The sequence below is a fragment of the Mastigoproctus giganteus genome, chromosome 9, assembly GCF_048544385.1.
Source record: "Mastigoproctus giganteus isolate SK-2022 chromosome 9, ASM4854438v1, whole genome shotgun sequence".
In the NCBI taxonomy this organism is placed as follows: domain Eukaryota; kingdom Metazoa; phylum Arthropoda; class Arachnida; order Uropygi; family Thelyphonidae; genus Mastigoproctus; species Mastigoproctus giganteus.
The window spans coordinates 163,490,116-163,512,074 of record NC_143583.1 but is presented as its reverse complement, the minus strand read 5'-3'; the positions used below and the strand labels follow the sequence as shown (position 1 = coordinate 163,512,074).

Here is a 21,959-nt window from a genome sequence, read left to right as displayed (position 1 = left end):
CACTAATTTTTAACATGTAAGAAATACCTATTTTATGTGTTGTTGGGAAATGAATTACAGGAAATCAATGTATTATTGGTTTCAACTTACAATATTTTCAACCTACAATGGGTTTTGTGGAACGAATTACCATCAGATGTTGGGGCCCCACTGTACTTGACTGACCTGAGCAAGGGATGTGATCTGGCAGACTTTGAAAAAGGGATGATTGTTGGTTACTAGTTGAAGCTGGCAGTGTTACAGAACTCTCAATCTTGTGGGCTATATGCAGAGTGCTGTTGTTAATATTTCCTGAGAGTGGATGGATAGCAGAGAAAGCAGCAATATACAGAGGCAATGGTGGGTGTCCCACCTCATTGATGATCACAGTGAATGCAGGCTGTTCTCCCTTGTGCAAGCTGATAGATGGAAAAGAATGGAATGGCTGACCATGGACTTTAACCAAGGAAACAACCAGTAGTGCTCACAAGACCAAAAAGGCCTCCATGTGGGCCTGTGGAGTATGTGCCCAGTCAAGTATCCATGCTTATTAGTATTATTATTAGTAATGGCAAATGATGCAAGAGAGCAAACTTATAAAGCATCAGGGAAAAAAAAAAAAAAAGTACACACTTCACCCATCCATACCCTCCAAGAATTTGTCTAGTTCTTCCTTGAATTTATTCAAACCACCCACTTCCACAACAAAAGATGGAAGTTTGTTCCAACAATCAACCACCCACTACCATAGGCAAACTTCTTTACATCTATCCTGCAATCATCCTTCAATTTGAATTTATGGTTTATTTTATTTTATTTTATTTTATTTTTTTTTGTTGATACAGCAAAAGCTTAATTTTCTTGGATATGGTCTATACTGATGTTTTCATATACAGCCACTCCCCAATTAACGAAAGGGTTGCGTTCCACAGAAATCTATGTAAGTTGTAATTCTGCCCATGCTTGAGCAGAACTCACAACTGTGCTCGCTGAATTGATTGAATCAAAAAAGAAATGTTCGAAAAACATGTAAATAGAATTATTTATTGTATTTATTCAATTTTTTATCTCATGCACAGGAAAAATTACAAAAGCGTGCAAGTTAAAAAATTTCAAAATTATAAAATTACAAAAAAAAAGAGGAGACAGGCATAACGTCAGTAAGTGTTACCTTTCGAGCATCATTGCCAGAATCGATGTCTTCAGCTGATAAGTAAGCCACTGCAGAGGTTGAGGGCTGTGGAGATTTAGAAGGGGTCTGCCGCCCAACCTTACGAAAGAACATATTAATGGATGACTGGACAGTGGCTTTTTTCTTTTCACCATAGATTTCTTTGTAGCAAACAAGCATATCATTCACCCCCCCCTCTTAACTTGTAAGCATCATTCACTGTCATGATCCATCTTCTCAAACCTCGCCATTGCCATCTCTCTCTATGGTGATGAAGTGTCTCGGCTCCTCATTTGGTTCATCTTGAGCTTTGTCAGCATTTTCTTCTTTCACTATTGCTGCCTGCAAGTTAATAAGTTCTTCGTTAGATAATTCCTTCTCTTCTTCCTCTATTACCTTCACGTCTTTGGCAACAACCTCCACTTGAAGTACCTCTGCAACCATTACAATTTTATATGTAACCTCTTCATATGATTGGTCTTTTTCAAACCCTTCAAAGCCTTTTATGTGCCGTGGGCATATTTTCTTCCATGCGCCATTTAAGCATTTAGTAATTTCCACCCAGGCCTTCTTAATGTTTAATGCGTGGTAAATATTGTAAGATTTCCAAAAGTTTCTTATGTAAAATTTTTCTCACCAACTACTGCAGACAATGCCTGAGCAAATGTTGTGCATAAACAGTATGCTTTTAAATTCGAAATAACACCCTGATCCACAGGTTGGATGAGTGAAGTCATGTTTGGCAGTAAAAATATGACTCTCACTTTCAAATTGAAATCATCTAGATGTGTAGGATGTCCAGGAGCATTACCTAATAGAAGCAAAATTTTGAAAAGAATGTCGTTGTTTTTACAATATATTTCAACCCTGGGAATGAAGCAGTATTTAAACAAATCCTCAAAGAGAGATACTGTTATCCATGCTCTCTGGTTTGATCGGAAATGCACGGGTATGGTGGTTTATTGATGCACTTAACGCACAAGGATTTCCAGAATGGTACACAACCAGTGGTATTAATCTGCAATCTCCTGCTGCATTAGCCCCAAGCAAGAGTGTGACCCAATCTTTCGAAGCCTTAAAACCTGGCATTGTTTTTTCCTCTTTGGCAGCGTATGCTCGATCCAGTATTTTTTTTCCAATACAGAGCAGTCTCATCAACGTTAAAAATTTGCTGTGTCGAATAGCCGCCTTCATCAATAATTTTTTCCACCACATCACAAAATTTCTCAGCAGCTGCAGAATCGGCACTCACGACTTCACATACTTTAACGCTGTGGAAACCAGCGTGATGCTTGAACCTATTAAACCACCCATTGCTTGCCACGAACTTGGCTTGGGGTTTGCCGTACTTATCCTTAATATCTTCATAAATACTTCTTGCATTTGCTTGAATGGCCAGTGAACTCAGCGGCACTTGCTTCTGAATCTGATTTTCCATCCATATTATTAGTAGCTGTTCCATCTTCAATATAGCACTTGAACACTGTTGATCTTAAGTGCATTGATCATTTGACATGTTCTTTTATATGCACACTGTCCTTTAAAATAGTATTCACTGTTGAAGCAGCGAGACCTAAATTCCCTTGCAATAGATGACAAACTTTGTCTTGCTTTGTACTTAATCATTTTCATCTTCATTTCTAAATCAAGGCGCCCCCGTAGCCAGGTGGGAAGGAGCAGCAGTGTGTAGCACACGCTTCTTGATTAGACCGGGGTTCGAGCCCATCACCACCAAATACGGACGATGCGGAAAGGTCAGGGAATGACCACCGCATATTCCCGGAGCAATATGGCCTTAGTTGCTAATGCTCCTAAAAACCAAACAACAACAACAACATTTCAAAATCAATTTTGTTTTGTTTCCGGACACTGCCAGCAATTGCACTTTCCGTTGCTCGCTTTCCCTTCATCATTGTAATTCGTAAGTAGGAATGAAGAGAAGTTTCTGAAAATTTGTTTTTTATATGATTGAAGATTTCAGTGAAGGGGAACTCATTTCATCGAAATACCGTAACGTAAAAACCCACAGAATTGCAGTTATCGGGATTATTTCAGATGCAATAAGATCAAGTTTACTGCCCGTTTATAATAGATTATGCTAACAGAAAAGCCCAATAAACCGGAAAGTGTAAATTGTTTTTATTGTTTTTTGGTTGTGACTTTCAGAAATGTGCTTTAGAAAAATATCACAATGGCATTCAAAATTGATTCTTATAATGGGAACATATGATAATGATAAAAGTGTAGGGCAATTTCCATTATAAATATGATCTTTTAGAGAGATAAATAGCTTAGTAATATAGCGAAATTTTCAACTTCCAAGAACTTTGAAGGAATTACAAAAAAAAAAAAAAAAAAAAAAAAACAACAACGTGTTATTGGATTCACATTATGATATTTTCACAATACCTCCATTTATCCATAAAGATGCAAAATACATTTCCATATTTTTTTCAGTTTGCACCGGCCGGCAAAAACTTTTGTAAAGTCGAATTTGCATAAGTTGAGTATTACCTAAGTCGGGGAGTTTCTGTACTATGGTAAAAAGGACAATTTAATTTTATCACATTTCACATTAGAAGATCTGCCCTAAATATTAGCATTAGTAGAGGCAAATGATGCAAGAAGCAAGCTTATGCAGCACCAGCAAGGGTGAAAAAAAAAAAAAAAAAAAAAAAAAAAAAAAACTGCTCCCATTTCATCCCTCCGTTCGTTCCAAATACCTGTCCAGCCCAGCCTTAAATTTATTTAGGCTATCAACTTCCCCTACAAAAGATGGAAGTCTGTTCCATCAATCAATTAACTACCTGCTGGCTAAAGGCAAACTTCCGCACATCTATCCTACAACTGTATTTCCTCAATTTGAATTTATGCCCTCCCAGGCGATTATTCTCAGCAAGAGAAAGAATCCCATCAGCATTGAGCATGTTTAAACCATTCAAGGCTTTATACACCTCAATCAGATCAACTCGCAGGTGCCTAGTCTCCAGACACTGTAATCTGCAAAAGCCTTTCTTTGTAAGAGCAACCCTTCGTTCCATTCACTAATCTTGTTGCCCTTCTCTGTACTCGTTCCAACAGCTCTACATCCTTCTTTAAATCAGGCCTCCAGACCTGTATACAGTACTCAAGGTGTGGCCTGACCATTGCCTCATACAAGGGAATAATCGCCTCCTTATCCCTGCTAGAAAAATTCCTGTATATCATTGACAAGACACCATGAGCTACTCTTGCAGACCATCTGCATTGCTCAGAAAACTTCATATCTGCCTGCAAAATTACCCCCCGGTCCTTTTCATTCTCTACCACTGTCAGTGTAGTACCACAGAGTTGATACATTACTCTGGGGCTACTGCTTCCCATATGTAGTACTTTACATTTGTCAATGTAAAGTTGTTGAGTTGTATCAGTGAGTTTAACAATGATAAGGTAACCAATTTGCCAAATAACAGTGGCTAACAACAAATCAAAGGTATAAACACACTTTTCTAAACCAGTTTTGCACACTGATTTCAAATACATTCTTGGTTTTCCCTAGCATGGTTAGTTTTCACAATAAAACTGATGATAATTCTACTGTAGACAATGGTCTACACTAGAATGGCTATCCCATAGGCATAAGAAACAATATTTTGTGAACCCTGTTTGCATGCACATTAACATCATACCAGTGACTTAACTTCCGATTATGCAAGAGAACAGCTTGTATAATCGGAAGTTAAGGTCATAAACCTTGCTCCAAAAAGTCAGCGAGGATCGTTCATATATGGGTTAGTGCAAAAGCATCATTTTAACGTAGCCATCTACCAAAGTAGTTAAATTAATTAATTAAATTGGCATCATTTTAGTTATATCTCATATTGTGAATGCCTTCACAACGAGTTGCCATGGTATTGTATTACCTCGAATAAGTAACACTTCACCAGTGGAGCAGACTACTGTTACTTATTCTCAGCAGATACCACAACCCAGATGGCACCATTTCACAACTGTGTTGTCACTATTGCAACACCGGAGTACCTGCCCACCCACCGAGGAGAAGCCAACAAACTTTGAAACGGTGCTGTCTGGGTGGTGGTATCTGAGAATAAGTAACAGTAATCTTCTCCACTGGTGAAGTGTTACTTATTCGAGGTAGTACGATACCATGGCAACTCATTGTGAAGGCATTTACAATATGAGATATAACTAAAACGATGCCAATTTAATTAATTAATTTAACTACTTTGGTAGATGGTAATGTTAAAATGATGCTTTTGCACTAACATATAAGTTAACACCCAACACCCTTAAATATTTTATAGGATCATTCAAATGTAATGTGCACAGTCAGTTCTGCTATAACAAGGTACATGTGCTCCTAAAACTCTCCGGGTTATGGTATTTCACAAATTAAAAACAACAGGGCTTATGGAAAAAATAGTGATGGGGTAGAGCACTCAAAAAAAAAAAAAAAAAATGTTCAGTCTGGTAAGAAAAACGCTAAAAAAAAAAAAAAAAAAGATAGAAACCCAATAAAATTGCTAACACAGGTTTAAACAACTTAAATTCCTAATAAATAAATAAATAATTACTGTAAATATAGCATTTTACCTTGAAAAGATATGGTGTGGTGAAGGGCTGTAGCTGGTGAGTTATAGCGAAAAGGTAGAAGGAGGGTTAACATTCTTAGAACGAAATGTTGTTATACCCGATGTGATTCACTGTCCTGATTTTCTTTCTTCTGCTCTGGTTTAAAATAGCTATCTAGCTTTTGTTGCTTGTTCTGCCTCCTCCTTTCATACAGGAGCTGCCTGAATGGTGCCAAATGGGTCCGAATGCCACCAAGCACTATCCTACTACGTTCAGCATTACAATCATTATCTTCAATCCATTACAGGTGCTTTTCAATTCCACTTAAAGCAGCTGATAACTCTGCTGTTTTAAGTTCTCGTGGGACAGTCTGCTGGACTTCATCATCATCATCCTCATCTCGACTTCCCACTTGACAGGCTGCAACAAGTTGTTGCAAGTCTTCAGTACACAGATCCTCATTACGTGACTCTAGCTCTTCTACATCTTCATTTTCTACTTCCTCAAAACCAACTTCTTTTGCAAGAGCAACACAACCTGCTTTGATCTGTTTTAGTTGCTCTGAAGGTTCAAAGCCTTCAAAATCACGAATTAAATGAGGGATAAGTTTCCGCCACACACGATTCAAGCAGTCTTTTGTAACATCATTCCAGGCTTATACAATCACATCGATGGCAATTTTTATGTTAAATCTCTTCCAAAATTCCTTACTACTGCATGCCAAACTTCAGATGTGTGAGAGCTATATTTCCCATTAGCATTAGCATTAGTAGAGGCATTTGATGCAAGAAAGCAAGCTTATGCAGCATCAGCCAAAAAAAAAAAAAAAAAAAAACCACACTTCCACTTCACCCCTCTGTTCGTTCAAAATACCTGTCCAGCTGAGCCTTAAACTTATTTAGGCTATAAACCTCCACCACAAGGGATGGAAGTCTGTTCCACCAACCAACCACCCGTTGGCTAAAGGCAAATTTCCGCACGTCTATCCTACATCTGTCTTTCCTCAATTTGAATTTATGCCCTCTCAGGTGATTTTTCTGAGCTAGAGGAAGAATCCCATCAGCATTGAGCATGCTTAAACCATTCAAGGCTTTATACACCTCTATCAGATCACCTCGCTGGTGCCTAGTCTCCAGACACTGTAATTTGCAAAACTTAAGCCTTTCTTCGTAAGAGCACCCCTTTGTTCCATTCACTAATCTTGTTACCCTTCTCTGTACTCGTTCCAGCAGCTCTACATCCTTCTTGAAATGAGGCCTCCAGACCTGTATACAGTACTCTAGGTGTGGCCTGACCATCGCCTTATACAATGGAATAATCACCTCCTTATCCCTGCTGGAAAAATTCCTGTATATCATTGACAATACTCCATGAGCTACTCTTGCAGCCCGTCTGCACTGCTCAGAGAACTTCATATCTGCCTGCACAACCACCCCCAAGTCCCTTTCATTCTCTACCACTGTCAGTGTAGTACCACAGAGTTGATACGTTGCTCTGGGGTTGCTGTTTCCCATGTGTAGTACTTTACATTTGTCAATGTTAAACTTCATTTGCCACCTCTCAGCCCATCTGCTCAACCTTTCCAGATCCTGTTGCAGCAGCATAGTGTCAGTAGTGTCCTTGACAACCCTACCAACCTTTGTATCGTCTGCAAACTTGGACATTAAGCCCGATATACCATCATCAATATCATTTATAAATACAGAAAACAATAATGGACCCAACACTGAGCCCTGAGGGACTCCACTAATAACATCAGTCCACGATGAGCAGTGTCCATTGATTACCACTCTCTGTCTTCTCCCCCTCAACCACCCCTTTATCCATAGCAGCAATTTGCCTCCAATGTCACACTGCTCCAATTTGTGTAGCAGTCTTCCATGTGCAACAGTATCAAAAGCCTTTCTAAGATCCAAGTATATAATATCAAAGTTATTCCCTGCATCCAGTTCTTTTGTGACTGCATCATAGTATCCAATCAAGTTGGTCAGGCAAGACTTCCCCTTAACAAAACCATGCTGTGTCTGAGCTATAACTGAAGTCTTGTCTAAATGATCCTGCAGTGCTTCTTTAACCAGTGCCTCCATTAATTTTCCTGGAACAGAAGTTAAGCTCACAGGTCTATAATTACTTGTGTCAGCCTTTGATCCTCCTTTGTGAATTGGGGTGACATTTGCACATTTCCAGTCTATGGGTACCTCCCCTGAGTCCAAGGAAGCTCTCATAATTATGGCTAAGGGTTTGCTTACTTCCTTTGCTGCCTCCTTTAATATAACTGGATAGATCCCATCCACCCCGGGTGCCTTTCTTGTGTTTATCTTCAACAGTTTCTCCTCCACTTTACTCCCAGTTATTTCAAGATTCTGTAGCTTACTGCTAGAGTTGAATACACCTCTGGCATTCCCCTCGCTGAATAACTCCTCATGTGTGAATGTCGATGCAAAATATTCATTTAGTTTGTTAGCTACCTGAGCAGGATCATCAACACTTGACCCATCAATATCAAGTGGACCAATCTGATTCATCCCCTTCCTTCTAGAGTTTACATAAGTAAAGAACTCTTTGCTGTTTTTCTTTGCATCCCTTGCCAAGGATTTCTCGTAATCTGCCTTCGCCTGCCTAACCTCCTTTGTAACTTGGTTGCATATCAACTTGTATCTATCATAGGCTTCTGTGTCATGTGTTAATTTGTATGTATCCCATGCATTTTTCTTCTCTGCCATATGCCTCATTAGTTCATCTGACATCCATTTTGGCCTAAACCTTGAACAATATTTCTTAGTTGGTATGTAAAGCCTAGTAGCTTCCAAGAAAAGTTCTTTGAATGCTTCCCATTTTGAATTTGCTGTTGGTAACATCATCAGTTGGTCCCACTGTATAGAATTTAAATACTGTCTCAGTCCATCGTAGTCGCCTTTACGGAAGCAATAACCCTTCCCTTTACCCCTAATGGTAGTTACCTTTTTGAGTAAATCCCACTTCAGCACACTGTGATCACTGCCACCTAGTGGTTCATTTATCTGCAGATTCTTAATGCATGAAGAATCACTGCTGATAATCAAATCAAGAGTATTACTCCCTCTAGTTGCCTCCCGAACATGCTGATGCAGAAAACAATCATCCAATAAATCCACAAAAGCCCTGCTAGTGTGTGAGTAACCAGCCCCCAAATTCCAGTCAATATCTGGGAAATTAAAATCTCCCATTATAAGACACTCTGATTTACTGGCCCACTCTATTTCCCTGTACAGTTCCTTATTATACTCATCAGAGTCATTAGGCCTATAGCACACTCCTACTCTCAATTTTGATCTCCCAATGTTTATGTCACACCAAACTGACTCCACACTGCACTATCTAGCGATGTCGACTGGCTTCACTTCCTTGGTTTTTATGTGTTTCTTAACTAATAGCATAACCCCTCCCCCTTCCTATCCTGTCTATCCTTTCTGTAGACGTACTCCCCAAATTGCAGTTCTGCATCCCTTATATCTGTGTGACACCACGTCTCTGATATCCCAACAATATCTGCCTTCGATGTTTTGAGCAATACCTCAAATTCATCAAATTTATTTACTAAACTCCTAGCATTGGTGTACACGCAAGTATACCTGCACCTGTTTCTATTCTTAGCTACCCTAACACAACCCATGTGTTTACTTGTACCGTAATGGCTCCCAGCAGTATCTGAAATACCATGCATCTTGTTTTTCAGGCTTCTGCTCATTCTAATAGAAGCAGTGCAAGAATCTCTTTCACCTCTGCCAGTGGCTACTGTCAATCTATTGGTCTTTGTCTCCCACCAAGCTAGCAGTTTTCCGACCCACCTAACACTGCCTCGATAGCATCAGCAAATATTCTTGCACCCTTTCTATTTAAGTGTATCCCATCCCTGTAGAAGCAATCTCTCCTGTTAACAAGTACAGTCCAGGCTGAAAAAAATTCTACCCCTTGAGCCTTGCACAATCTTTCCAGGGCCGAATTGATCGACAAGGCTCTCATCATATACTCCCTCCTATCGTGTCTGGGCAGAATTGCAGACACTTTCAAATTCAACCCTAATTCTCGGCTTTTGTTCAACAGTGACCTGTACTTGTTAAGTAATTCTGCCGGTCTCCTACTCTTAATATTAATTGTGCCAACGTGTACAACTATATCACCTTTTGTGCCCTTAAAAGATGATATTCGCTCTACAACGTCATCAACCTTTGCCCCTGGCAGACATACCCTGGTCCTGTTCCACCTATCTTTTTTACAAAGCATGTTCCCCGTTTCCCTGACAATAGAGTCACCAACAACTACTAGTTCCTTCGGGACCAGCGCATTCTGCCTTAGGGGTTGTCTCTGTGTCACGCTATGCCCAAGTGCAAGCTCTGGCGTTGATGTGGGCAGCTGAGAGCTTGATGGGCCCCTCAATTTAGTTTCTTCGAGGGCATCCACCCTGCCCTTCAAGCTCTCATATAGGCCCACAAGAACGCCGAGTTGTTGCCTGATATCGATACACTCCTTGCATCGCGCACACACAAAGACATCCCCCATGGCAGTATCATGTCCCGTACCCGATTGCTCTGCAAACATCAAGCAAACAGTGCATTTTATAAGGCTGTGAGTCAGAGGACAACTGCCCCCCTCAGTTCTGCTCTGAGCCACAGCACTTCCATTAGCTTGAGCCTTTTGCTTTGCTGCTCTGGTCTGAGTCATGATTCTATTAATTTATTAATTATGTTATGTTATTAATTATATTACGTTTGTAATCTAAGTCGTTATATGTATTTATTTAAACGTACAATTTAACTGCTAACGAAGTTCAACTAACGCTATCTAGTACGGTATATAACCTACAGTATATCTAGTACGGTATCACAATGGCGGGAAAGTTACTAACGGTAGTGGTAGTTACGAACACGTGGAAACCCTTACCGATACTTTTACAAGGCCGAGTAAAGAATAAATACACCAAATTAATCAAAAAATCACAAAATAATGTTATACTACTAAATTTAAATCAAAAGTTTTAGAAAAACAATAATTTCAAATCAATAAATAAGAAAAATCCACTTAGCGGCTTTGAACACGACCGTCACTAGTTTTAGTTGCTCTGAAGGTTCAAAGCCTTCAAAATCACGAATTAAATGAGGGATAAGTTTCCGCCACACACGATTCAAGCAGTCTTTTGTAACATCATTCCAGGCTTCTACAATCACATTGATGGCAATTTTTATGTTAAATCTCTTCCAAAATTCCTTACTACTGCATGCCAAACTTCAGATGTGTGAGAGCTATATTTCCCATTTATGTAGCTATATTGGTTGGAGACTATGTACGCTTATGTACATAGCTTAATTATTACTGTAATAGATACATACTAATTGATATTTCTGTTCATGGACTTTTTTTCTTTTTTTTTTGGATTGTGAAATTTAAAACAGTAAAAAAGATAAATCAATAACAACGAACATGGCATGCACAAAAGAGAAGATTATGAAAAATTATTTATGTTTTTTATATGATTGAAGAGGAAGGGGAAACACATCTCACCATAATGTGAAAATCCACAAAATTCCAACTATCACTATTATTGCAAATGCAGTAAGATCGAGTTTACTACCCGTTTATAATGAGACTGTGCTAACAGAACAGCCCAATAAACCGGGAACTGTAAATTGTTTTTATTGTTTCATGGTAGTGACCTCCAGAAATGTGCTCCTCTGCCCACACTATCCCATCTCATGAAATTTCTGTTCGAACAAAAAAATCTTGTGAATAAAGCAAATGAAAACATGTCTCCGACCAATACAGTTACAGTAAACGGGAAATATAGCTCTCGCACATTTGACGTTTGACATTTTTTAAGCTTTGTAAACTTGTATGTATTGCTGCACAGGTCACCATGTTCAGCTTGGAGCCGGGTTTTGCGTTCACCTGGTGTTACTCACAGACGAAATCACGCATGGTCAACGTGAAAATCGCGTTATAGTTGCATTTTTCCCCAATATATCAATCGCATTTGAGCAAATTTGCATTATAGCAGAACTGACTGTAGTTGTCACAATTCTCTGAAAACTCCAATATCATGACAGTAACAGAGCAGACTGTTTACTGTGAAGAATATCACAAAAACTTGGTTTCTTTTTGCATAATGAGACACTTTGACATTCTTCTTGACCAAGTGTTTCTACTTTAGTTTTAAGGTAAGAAGTTCAGCTTTTCAGCTTTACTTTTGAAGAGGACTAGATCTCTGGCTCCAATGGCTCTTAGTTGGATGCATACTCAGGAGTTAGAAAATCACACTTTCATCACATCCCATTTTATCTTCTAACGAATCAAGTTCATACTGTGGAGGGATCAGAACTGGCACACTGTTGTGAGGGATTGGTCTCATTGCCGAATCCAGTTTCAGATAAATAATCTTATGCTTATTCTTCCCTGAGAATCTAGTCACATTCATATTAAAAAAGTAACAATCGCAATTATGGTCTTTTGGCTCCTTCCATATTATGGGTATGGCAAATGGCATCAACATTTTCCTCTTGTTCAACCAGTCATGCTATCCATTAGAACAATAAGTACAAATAACTTATGGTGCTCACACCTTATTATTATTATTATTAGCCATATTGAGCAAGGAAGCCTGAGGCTTATGCTGCACCAGCCAAAAAAAAAATTCCCAAGTTACCCTGAGAGAGAGAGAGAGAGAGAGAGAGAGAGAGAGAGAGAGAGAGAGAGAGAGAGAGAGAGAGAGAGAGAGAGAGAGAGAGAGAGAGAGAGAGAGAGAGAAAAGCAGAAAGGAATCAATCACCAAGAAAGAGAAGAATGATGATATCCAGCTCAGGGCCCTGGGTTTTCCAAGCACATACTCTCCAGATGTGAGCCCCTTGGGTTAATTCTGGTAACCTACAGAACAGACAAAGTGTAACAGTAAATTTTCCTAATATCTGTTGTGATTTAATTTGGAAAGAACTGCATACATAGCAGAATTTGATGGGTGTTTTTTTTTTTTTTTTTTTCACTTTCAAGACATAACAATGGATGTTTCAGTTTTTCACTGGATCTTACCTGAAACGATTTATAATCAAATAAATTATGAAATAATTGGGATATAGATATATTCCAAAAATTACACAAATATGAATATATAAACAATAATAATAAATAAATAATAATTACATTCATGTAGGAGGTTGGCTGAATGAGTGGTATAATCAATATTATCACAAAAATTAAACATTATAGAGGAAAACTGAAAAAAGATTTGGAATCGGCATTCAAAGAATTTCAATGAAAAATACTTGTTGATCTGAGTAATCAGGAAGTCAATCTTAGCCATTAACAACTGGAAAAGTCTCCCCCCACCATCTTTATCATGTAGAAATCCAATAAGCTGCCTTATTGAATTGCTCATTGAGGAATTCCAGGAGGAGATGAATTAGATTTCCACCTTCCAATTAATATAATATTAGAATTTAGTACTGTTGTTGTTATTTGGTTTTTAGGAGCATCAGCAACTAAGGCCATATTGCTCCGTGAATATGTGGTCGTCATTCCTGACCTTTCCGCATCCTCCGTATTTGGTGGTGACGGGCTCGAACCCCGGTCTAATCAAGAAGCGTGTGCTACGCACTGTTGCTGCTCCTTCCAACCTGGCTACGGAGGCGCCAGAATTTAGTACTGTGTTTTATCCAATTTGTAACTACAACCTCAGACCACATAACCGCCCTATAAGCCTTCTTGATAAATAAATTTTACTACCATATTACAAAATTTCTTCATTCCGAGAACATTTCCATAATGTTCTCAGAATGAAGAAAAATATAAATATTTTAAGGCCAAAGAAAAATATCAATATTTTTTTACTTAGGTATGAAAAGAGAGAAATATATTTTATAACAAAAAGGGCCCTTTGACATACTGAGGATCAAATGATGCATTAAAAAAAAAAAAAAAATTGATATGAAAATAATTACAAAAAAAATAATAAGAAAAAATTTATTTACACTTAATTCTATAATAAGTGATATAAATATTAAAATTTAAATCAAAGTGGAGTCTGTTTATATTCAGTCACTACAATCACTACCATAAAATCCTGTAAAAGCATTTTGGATATTTCAATATAAATCACAAAATGCAATATATCTGACTTACTGTTGCTGAACTGTTTGGGCAGAAATCAGTTCCTAGTGAGTGAAGTGCAAACTTTGTTGCATTCCAAAGTTTATTACAAAAATGGCGGTACCCTTCAACACGATTGATATCCAGATTAATATCACGGCCTGCGGGAAACAGAAAAGGGTATTGTCGTACATACACAAACATATATATTATTTGAGAGAAAAGAATAAAAGAAAACTGAATATATCTTTACACATTTAAATGTGCTGTTTTGTAATATTATTATTATTATATTAATAATAATAATATAAAAAACAACAGCACATTTAAATGTGTAAAGAATTACATTAAGCCTACTTCAAGACTTGCATGGCAATAACTGTTCAATGGAAGTTTATTCACAGTATTCACGTGAATAAACGTGAAAACTGATACCATAAAAATGTTAAATGAAAAGAAGTTGTGTACCACAAAGAGGCTACAGTTACCATTAACATTAATGTTAATGAAGTTTGTAAAGAAAACAAACTTCATTAACTTCATTATATTTCAAGAAAATAATAATGGTTATTAAGTGCAATTGCTCTATGAAATGTAAGGGTTTTAAATCACAAGGAACTCTCCTATAGAAGCAATGAATTCAATTGCCTCTATTATTAAAAGGCTCAAGGTAGTGGGTATGGCTTAGGGGAAAACAGAGGGGGGTTGTCCTCTGAATCATGGCCTTTTGAAATGTACTGAATATTGCCAAGGGGAATGTCTGTGTGTGTGTGCTTGATGTAAGAAGTGTGAGGAAATGAGGCACCAACTCAGCATTGGCTTTTATGAGAGCTTGAAGAACAGGGTAGATGCCCTTGAAGGACTTAAATTGAGGGGTACATCAAGCTCTCAGCTGCCCACATCAACAACAGAACTTGCACTTGAACATCAGGCAACAGAGTGGCAAACCCCAAAGCAGAATGCGCTGGTTCCACAGGAACTAGTTGTTGAAGACTCTATTGTCAGGGAAATAGTAAATATATTGTGCAAAAAGGTATGTCTGCGAGGGACAAAACTTGATGATGTTGTAGAACAGATACCATCTTTTAAGGGCACAAAAGGTAATATTGTTGTATACATTGGCACCAATGATGTTAAGAGTACGAGAACGGCGGAATTACTCAACAAGTACAGGTCAATGTTGAAAAAAAAAAAAAAAAAAAAAGGCCACGAGTTAGGGTTGAATTTAAAGGTGTCTGCAATTCTGACTAAATACGAATGGAGGGAGTATATGACAAGAGCCTTGTCAATCAATTCGGCCCTAGAGAGATTATACAAGGCTCAAGGGGTAGAATTTTTTTCAGCCTGGTCTGTGCTTGTTAACAGGAGAGACTGCTTCTACAGGGATGGGATACACTTAAATAGAAAGGGTACAAGAATATTTGCTGAGAGGTAAAAGTGATTCTTGTACTGCTTCTATTGGAATGAGCAGCAGCCTGGAAAACAAGGTGCTGGCGATTTTAGAGACTGCTGGGAGTCACTGTGGAACAAGTAAATACATGGGCTGTGTTAGGTTAGCAAAGAATAAGAACAAGTGCACGTATACTTGCGTGTACACCAATGCTACGAGTGTAGTAAATAAATTTGATGAATTTGAGGTGCTGGTCCAAACATCAAAGGCAGATACTGTTGGGATATCTGAATTGCGGTGTCACACAGATATAAGGAATGCAGAATTGGAATTTGGGGAGTACAATGTGTACAGGAAGAATAGACAGGATAAGAAGAGAGGAGGGGGTTATGCTACTAGTTAAGGAAGTGCATCCAGTTGACACGGCTGGGAAGTGCATCCAGTTGACACGGCTGGAAAGTGCAGTGTTGAGTCAGTTTTGTGTGACATTAGCACTGCGAAAGCAAAGAGAGTAGGAGTGTGCTATAGGCCGAATGACCTAGATGAGTATAATGAATGGCTGTACAGAGAAACAGAGTGGACCAGTAAATCAGATTGTCTTATAATGGGGGATTTTAATTTTCCAGATATTGATTGGAACTTGTGGGTCAGTCCTTGGCACACGAGCAAGGCTTTTGTGGATTTATTGGATAATTGTTTTCTACAGCAGCAGCATGTTCAGGATGCAATTAGAGGGAGAAATACTCTGGATTTGATTATCAGTAGTGATTCTTCATGCATTAAGGCACTGCACATAAAGGAGACACTAGGTGGCAGTGATCACAGTGTGCTGATGTGGGATTTACTCAAAGAGTTAACTACTATCAGGGGTGAAGGGAAGGGTTTTGCTTTTGTAAAGGTGTCTGTGGAAGTCTGAGACAGTTTTTAAAGTCTATACAGTGGGACCAACTGATGATGTTACCAACAGCAAATTCTAAATGGGAAGCATTCAAAGAATGAATTTTGGAAGCTACTAGGCTTTTCATACCAAATAAGAAATATTGTTCAAGGTTTAGGCCTCAATGGATATCAGATGAACTAATGAGATGTGGCAGAGAAGAAAAATGTATGGGATACATATAAATTATCAGGCAACACAGAAGCCTATGGATGATATAAGCTGGTCTGTAATCAACTCACAAAAGAGTTTAGGCAGGCAAAGGCAGATTACAAGAAATCTTTGGCAAAAGATGCAAAGAAAAACAGTAAAGACTTCTTCACTTATGTGAACTGCAGAAGGAAGGGGATGAATCAGATTGATCCACTTGATGTTGATGATCCTGCTCAGGTAGCTAACAAAATGAATGAGTATTTTGCATCTATATTTACACTTGAGGAGTTATTCAGGGAGGGAAATACCAGAGGTATATTAAACTATGGTAGTGAGTTAAATTATTTTTTAATAACTGAGAGCAATGTGGAGGAGAAATTGTTGAAGATAAACATAAAAAACGCACTGGGGTGGAAGGCATCCAGTCATATTAAAGGAGGAGGCAAAGGAAGTAAGCAAACCGTTAGCCACAATTATGAGAGCTTTCTTGGACTCAGGGGAGGTATCCATGGATTGGAGATATGCAAATGTGTCCCCAATTCACAAAGGTGGATCGAAAGGTGACAAGTAATTACAGACCTGTTAGTTTAACTTCTGTTCCATAGAAATTAATGGAGGCACTGGTTAAAGAAGCATTGTGGGATCATGTAGACAACACTTCATTTATAGTTCAAACACAGCATGGGTTTGTTAACAGGAAGCCTTGTCTGACCAATTTTATTGGATACTAAGATGTGGTCACAAAGGAACTGGATGCAAAAACTAATTTTGATATCATATACTTGGATCTCAGGAATTGATACTGTTGCACATGGAAGACTACTCTACAAATTGGAGCAGTGTGGCATTAAGAGCAAAATGCCGCTATGGATAAAGGGATGGATGAGTGGGAGAAGACAGAGAGTGATAATCAATGGACACTGCTCTTCATGGACTAATGTTATTAATGGAGTCCCCCAGATTTCAGTGTTGGGTCCATTGTTGTTTTCTGTATTTATTAATGATATTGATGAAGGTATATCAGACTTAATGTCTAAGTTTGCAGATTATACGAAGGTTGGAAATGTTGTTAATGACACTAATGACAGCATGCTACTGAAAAGGATCTAGAAACATTGAGCAGATGGGCTGAGAGGTGGCAACTGAAGTTTAACATTGACAAATGCAAAGTACTGCATATGGGCAGCAGTAACCCAAGAGAAATATACCAACTGTGCGGTACTACACTCAGGAAGGTGAAGAAGAAAAAAGACCTGGAGATAATTGTGTAGCCATATATAAAGTTCACTGAGCAGTGGAGACAGGTTGCCAGAGCAGGTCATATAGTTTTCTCAATGATATATAGGAATTTTACTAAAATCTTCAAATAGGCCTCTGGGGTTGGGAAAATTCATATTCACAAAAATTACACATGTACACCAACCGTTGCTGAAATAATGTGCATGGTCGACAACAAAGCTTTTATCGTCGACCATGCACATAGGTTTTGGGATCGCAAGTGGCTTGAGAGCTTAAGGATTTGTTCTTCTGAGAACAATACCATTTACAGAGACAGGGGAATCCATATTCATCCCCTCTTTGAGGCGGTGATTCTTGGACGGGATGATCGGTTCCGCCTGGCATGCTCCCCGAGCCATTTCTGGTTCCAGTGTGCATGAAGGGAATACTGCCCATGCTCCTGTGGAACCATATGCTGAGAGCCGTGAGCCTGCTGTTATTTAAGGATGTGTTGTACCATAAAAATCTTACTGTTGAGAAAGGAGGATGCCTCTGAAAGCTTCGGGATTTTAGCAGTTTCAGTCTCATTGTTTTATCAGTATTTTAGTGGTTTTAGTTTCATTATTTTATCGCTTTTATTTTCTCATTAATTCTTATATATTTTATGTATTTTTATATTTATTGTAAATAGATTTTATTTTAATTCTACATTAATTTAAAGAAAAGTTTTGTTATTTTATTAGTTCTATGTATATTTTACAGTATTAAAGGAAAATTATTTCAGCAATGGTTGGTGTACGTGTGTAATTTTTGTGAATAGGAATTTTACTAGCAGAGACAAGGAGGTGATAATCCCTTTGTATAAGGCAATGATCAGGCCACACCTTGAGTACTGCGTACAGTTCTGGAGGCCTCATTTTAGGAAGGATGTAGAGCTGCTGGAACAAGTACAGAAAAGGGTAACAAGATTATTGAATGGATTAAAGGGTTGCTCTTACAAAGAAAGGCTTAAGATTTTCAAATTACAATGTCTGGTGACTAGACACCTGCAAGGTAATCTGCAAGGTGTATAAGGCCTTGTAGGGTTTGAACAAGCACAATGCTGATGGGATTCTGCCTCTTGTTCAGATTAATCACCTGAGGGGGCATAAATTCAAATTGAGGAAAGAGTTGTAGAATAGATGTGTGGAAGTCTACTTTTAGCCAGCATGTGTTTGATTGTTGGAACAAACTTCCATCTGTTGTTGTAGAAGTAAACAGCTTAAATAAATTCAAGGCAGAATTAGACAAACATTTGGAGTGAATGGATGGGTTAAATGGGAAGGTTTATTTTTATTTATTTATTTTTTTTTTTGGCTGATGCTGTATAAGCTTGCTTTCTTGCATCATATGCCTCTACTAATGTTAATGCTATTCATCTTTCAATATTTTTGTAAGAAAGGAAAAACAATTTCCTTTCTTACAAAAATATTGAAAGAAAGGAATAACAATTTCCTTTTTATTACAGAAGCATCATTGATTATATAAAATAAAAATATTAGTAAAAGTGGTTCTGCTAGCAAACAGTGTAAAGTTACAGCATTACAGAAAGGAAAATTATATCAAATAAATTAAAATGGAAACAGTGCTTCATTCAACTATTTGTTTAAAAAAAGCCTAGGATAAAATTAGTTGCTACAGCTAAGTTCACTTAAACATTTAATCTGCTATAAAAATTACCTAAAACCAACTAAATTGTTCAAGGTTTAGGCCTAAATGGTTATCAAATGAACTAATGAGACTCGTGACAGAGACAAAAAATGCATGGGTTGCATATAAATTATCAAGTGACTCAGAAGCCTATGGCAGATATAAGCTAGTCTGTAATCAGGTCACAAAGAAGGTTAGGCAGGCGAAGGCAGATTACGAGAAATCTTTGGCAAAGGATGCTAAGAAAAACAGCAAGGATTTCTTTACTTATATAAACTCTAAAAGGAAGGGAATGAATCTGATTGGTCCACTTGATACCGATGGTTCGACTGTTGATGATCCTGCTCAGATAGCAAACAAACTGAATGAGTATTTTGCATCTACATTCACACAAGGAGTTATTAAGGTTTGAAAATGGCAGGTTATCAAATTGTAGCAGGGTGCTTAATGATTTTGTAATAACTCAGAGCAAAGTGGAGGAGAAATTGTTGAAGTTAAACATAAGAAAGGCACCTGGGGTGGATGGGATCAATCCAGTTATATTAAAGGAGGCAGCAAAGCAACTAAGCAAACCCTTAGCCATAATTATGAGAGCATCCTTATTATAGATTATGAGACTCAGGGGAGGTCCCCACAGACTGGAGATGTGCAAATGTATCCCCAATTCACAAAGGGGGATTGAAGGGTGACACAAGTAATTACAGACCAGTTAGTTTAACTTCTGTTCCGGGGAAAATAATGGAGTCACTGGTTAAAGATGCATTGCAGGATCATCTAGACAAGACTGCAGCAATAACTCACACACAGCATGGGTTTGTTAAGGTAAAGTCTTGTCTGACAAATTTGATAGGATAATATGATGTGGTTACAAAGGAACTGGATGCAAAAAATAATTTTGATATCATATATTTGGATTTCAGGAAAGCTTTTGACACTGTTGTGCATGGAAGACTATTGTACAAATTGGAGTAGAATGGTATTAAGGGTAAGTTGCTACAATGGATAAAATGATGGTTGAGTGGGAGAAGACAGAGGGTAGTAATCAATGGGTGCTGCTCTTCGTGGACTAATGTTATTAGTGGAGTCCCACAGGGTTCGGTGTTGGGTCCACTGTTGTTTTGTATATTTATCAATGATACTGATGAAGGTATATCAGTCTTGGTGTCGAAGTTTGCAGATGATACAAAGGTTGGCAGGATTGTTAATGACAGTAATGGCAGTGTGCTACTGCAACAAGATCTAGAAAATTTGGACAGATGGGCTAAGAAGTGGCAACTGAAGTTTAACCTTGACAAATGCAAAGTACTGCATATGGGTAGAAGTAACCCCAGAGAAACGCACCAACTGTGTGGTACTACACTTAAGGTGGTAGAAAATGAAAAAGACCTGGGAGTAATTGTGGAGTCATATATGAAGTTTTCTGAGCAATGCAGACAGGCTGCCAGGGCAGGTCAAGGGGTTTTGTCAATGATAAATAGGAATTTTGCTAGCAGGGAAAAGGAGGTGGTTGTCCCACTGTATAAGGCAATGGTTAGACCACGCCTTGAGTACTGCGTACAGGTCTGGAGGCCTAATTTTAGGAAGGATGTAGAGTTGCTTGAGCGTGTACAGACAAGGACAAAAAGATGGTGAGGGGAATGAAGGCATCCTCTTACCAAGAAAGGCTTAAGTTTTGCAAATTGCAGTGGCTGGAGACTAGGCACCTGCGTGGTGATCTGATTGAGGTGTATAAGGCCTGGAATGGGTTGAGCACGCTGAATTCTGATAGGATCCTTCCACTTTTTCAGATTACGGACCTAAGGGGGCATAAATTCAAATTAAGAAAAGACAGATGTAGAATAGATGTGCGGAAATTTGCCTTTAGCCAGCAGGTGGTTAATTGCAGGAACAAACTTCCATCTGTCGTTGTGGAAGTTGATAGGTTAAATAAATTTAAGGAGGAACTGGACAGGCATTTGGAGGGAATGGTGTGATTTTTTTTTTGGCTGATGCTGCATAAGCTCATACACTTGCTTTCTTGCATCACATGCCACTATTACTACTACTACTACTAAACAAACGTAAAAATAAAAATGTATATTTATATTTACACAAAACTTATAGAACTACATTAGGTAAGAGAAGATTACTGCTTGCTCAATGTCCTATTATGCCATCTGCTATCCTTCTGCATAATAACTTGCTCGAAAAAGATTGATTCTATTGCTTCAAGTTATGATTTAAAGCAAATTAAGGTGGTGGTGATGGTATAGTATTAGTATTAATCAGGCCTAATGGTGGAAGTAATTGAACTGATTTTGAATCAGATAAAAAAAAAAAAAGTAAAAAAAAACTTGAATCAATAATCATCACTTGTCTATTTATACGAAAAAAAAAATTCAGTTCTGCCTTGAACTTTTTCAGACTCTCAACATCAATTACTTTGGTATAACTTATTCCAATGAGCAACAACACTGCCAGAAGGTGAGTTTTAATCTTTTATTTTTTGCCAAAATATTATGTGTCCTCCCTCATTCCTTTACATAAAGCAATTCCAACCAACAGTGATGACATGACTAATAGGCATCACACATTCAGTATTAAAGAAACTCTTAGCCAAAGGAAAATTCTGAACATTCCCTTTTAAACAGAAGTCAAATGTTATCCATGCAGTCTTGTAAGCACCTTTCTGTTGCTTTGAAGTAACTTTACTAAACATAATCAAGGGGCAGTCTATAGGATAAACTACCCTGTCCTGT

The 21,959-nt window shown here is 38.1% G+C and overlaps 1 protein-coding gene across 1 annotated transcript in view; it reads right to left on the bottom strand.

Moving 5' to 3' along the window:
- The window catches only part of ValRS (Valyl-tRNA synthetase), a 394,022-nt gene that overhangs the window by 94,056 nt on the left and 278,007 nt on the right, over positions 1 to 21,959 (bottom strand). The window contains exon 20 of the mRNA XM_090381628.1: positions 13,868 to 13,995. Within this exon, the coding sequence (XP_090237754.1) occupies positions 13,868 to 13,995 (128 nt within the window). The remainder of the gene's footprint in view (positions 1 to 13,867; positions 13,996 to 21,959) is intronic.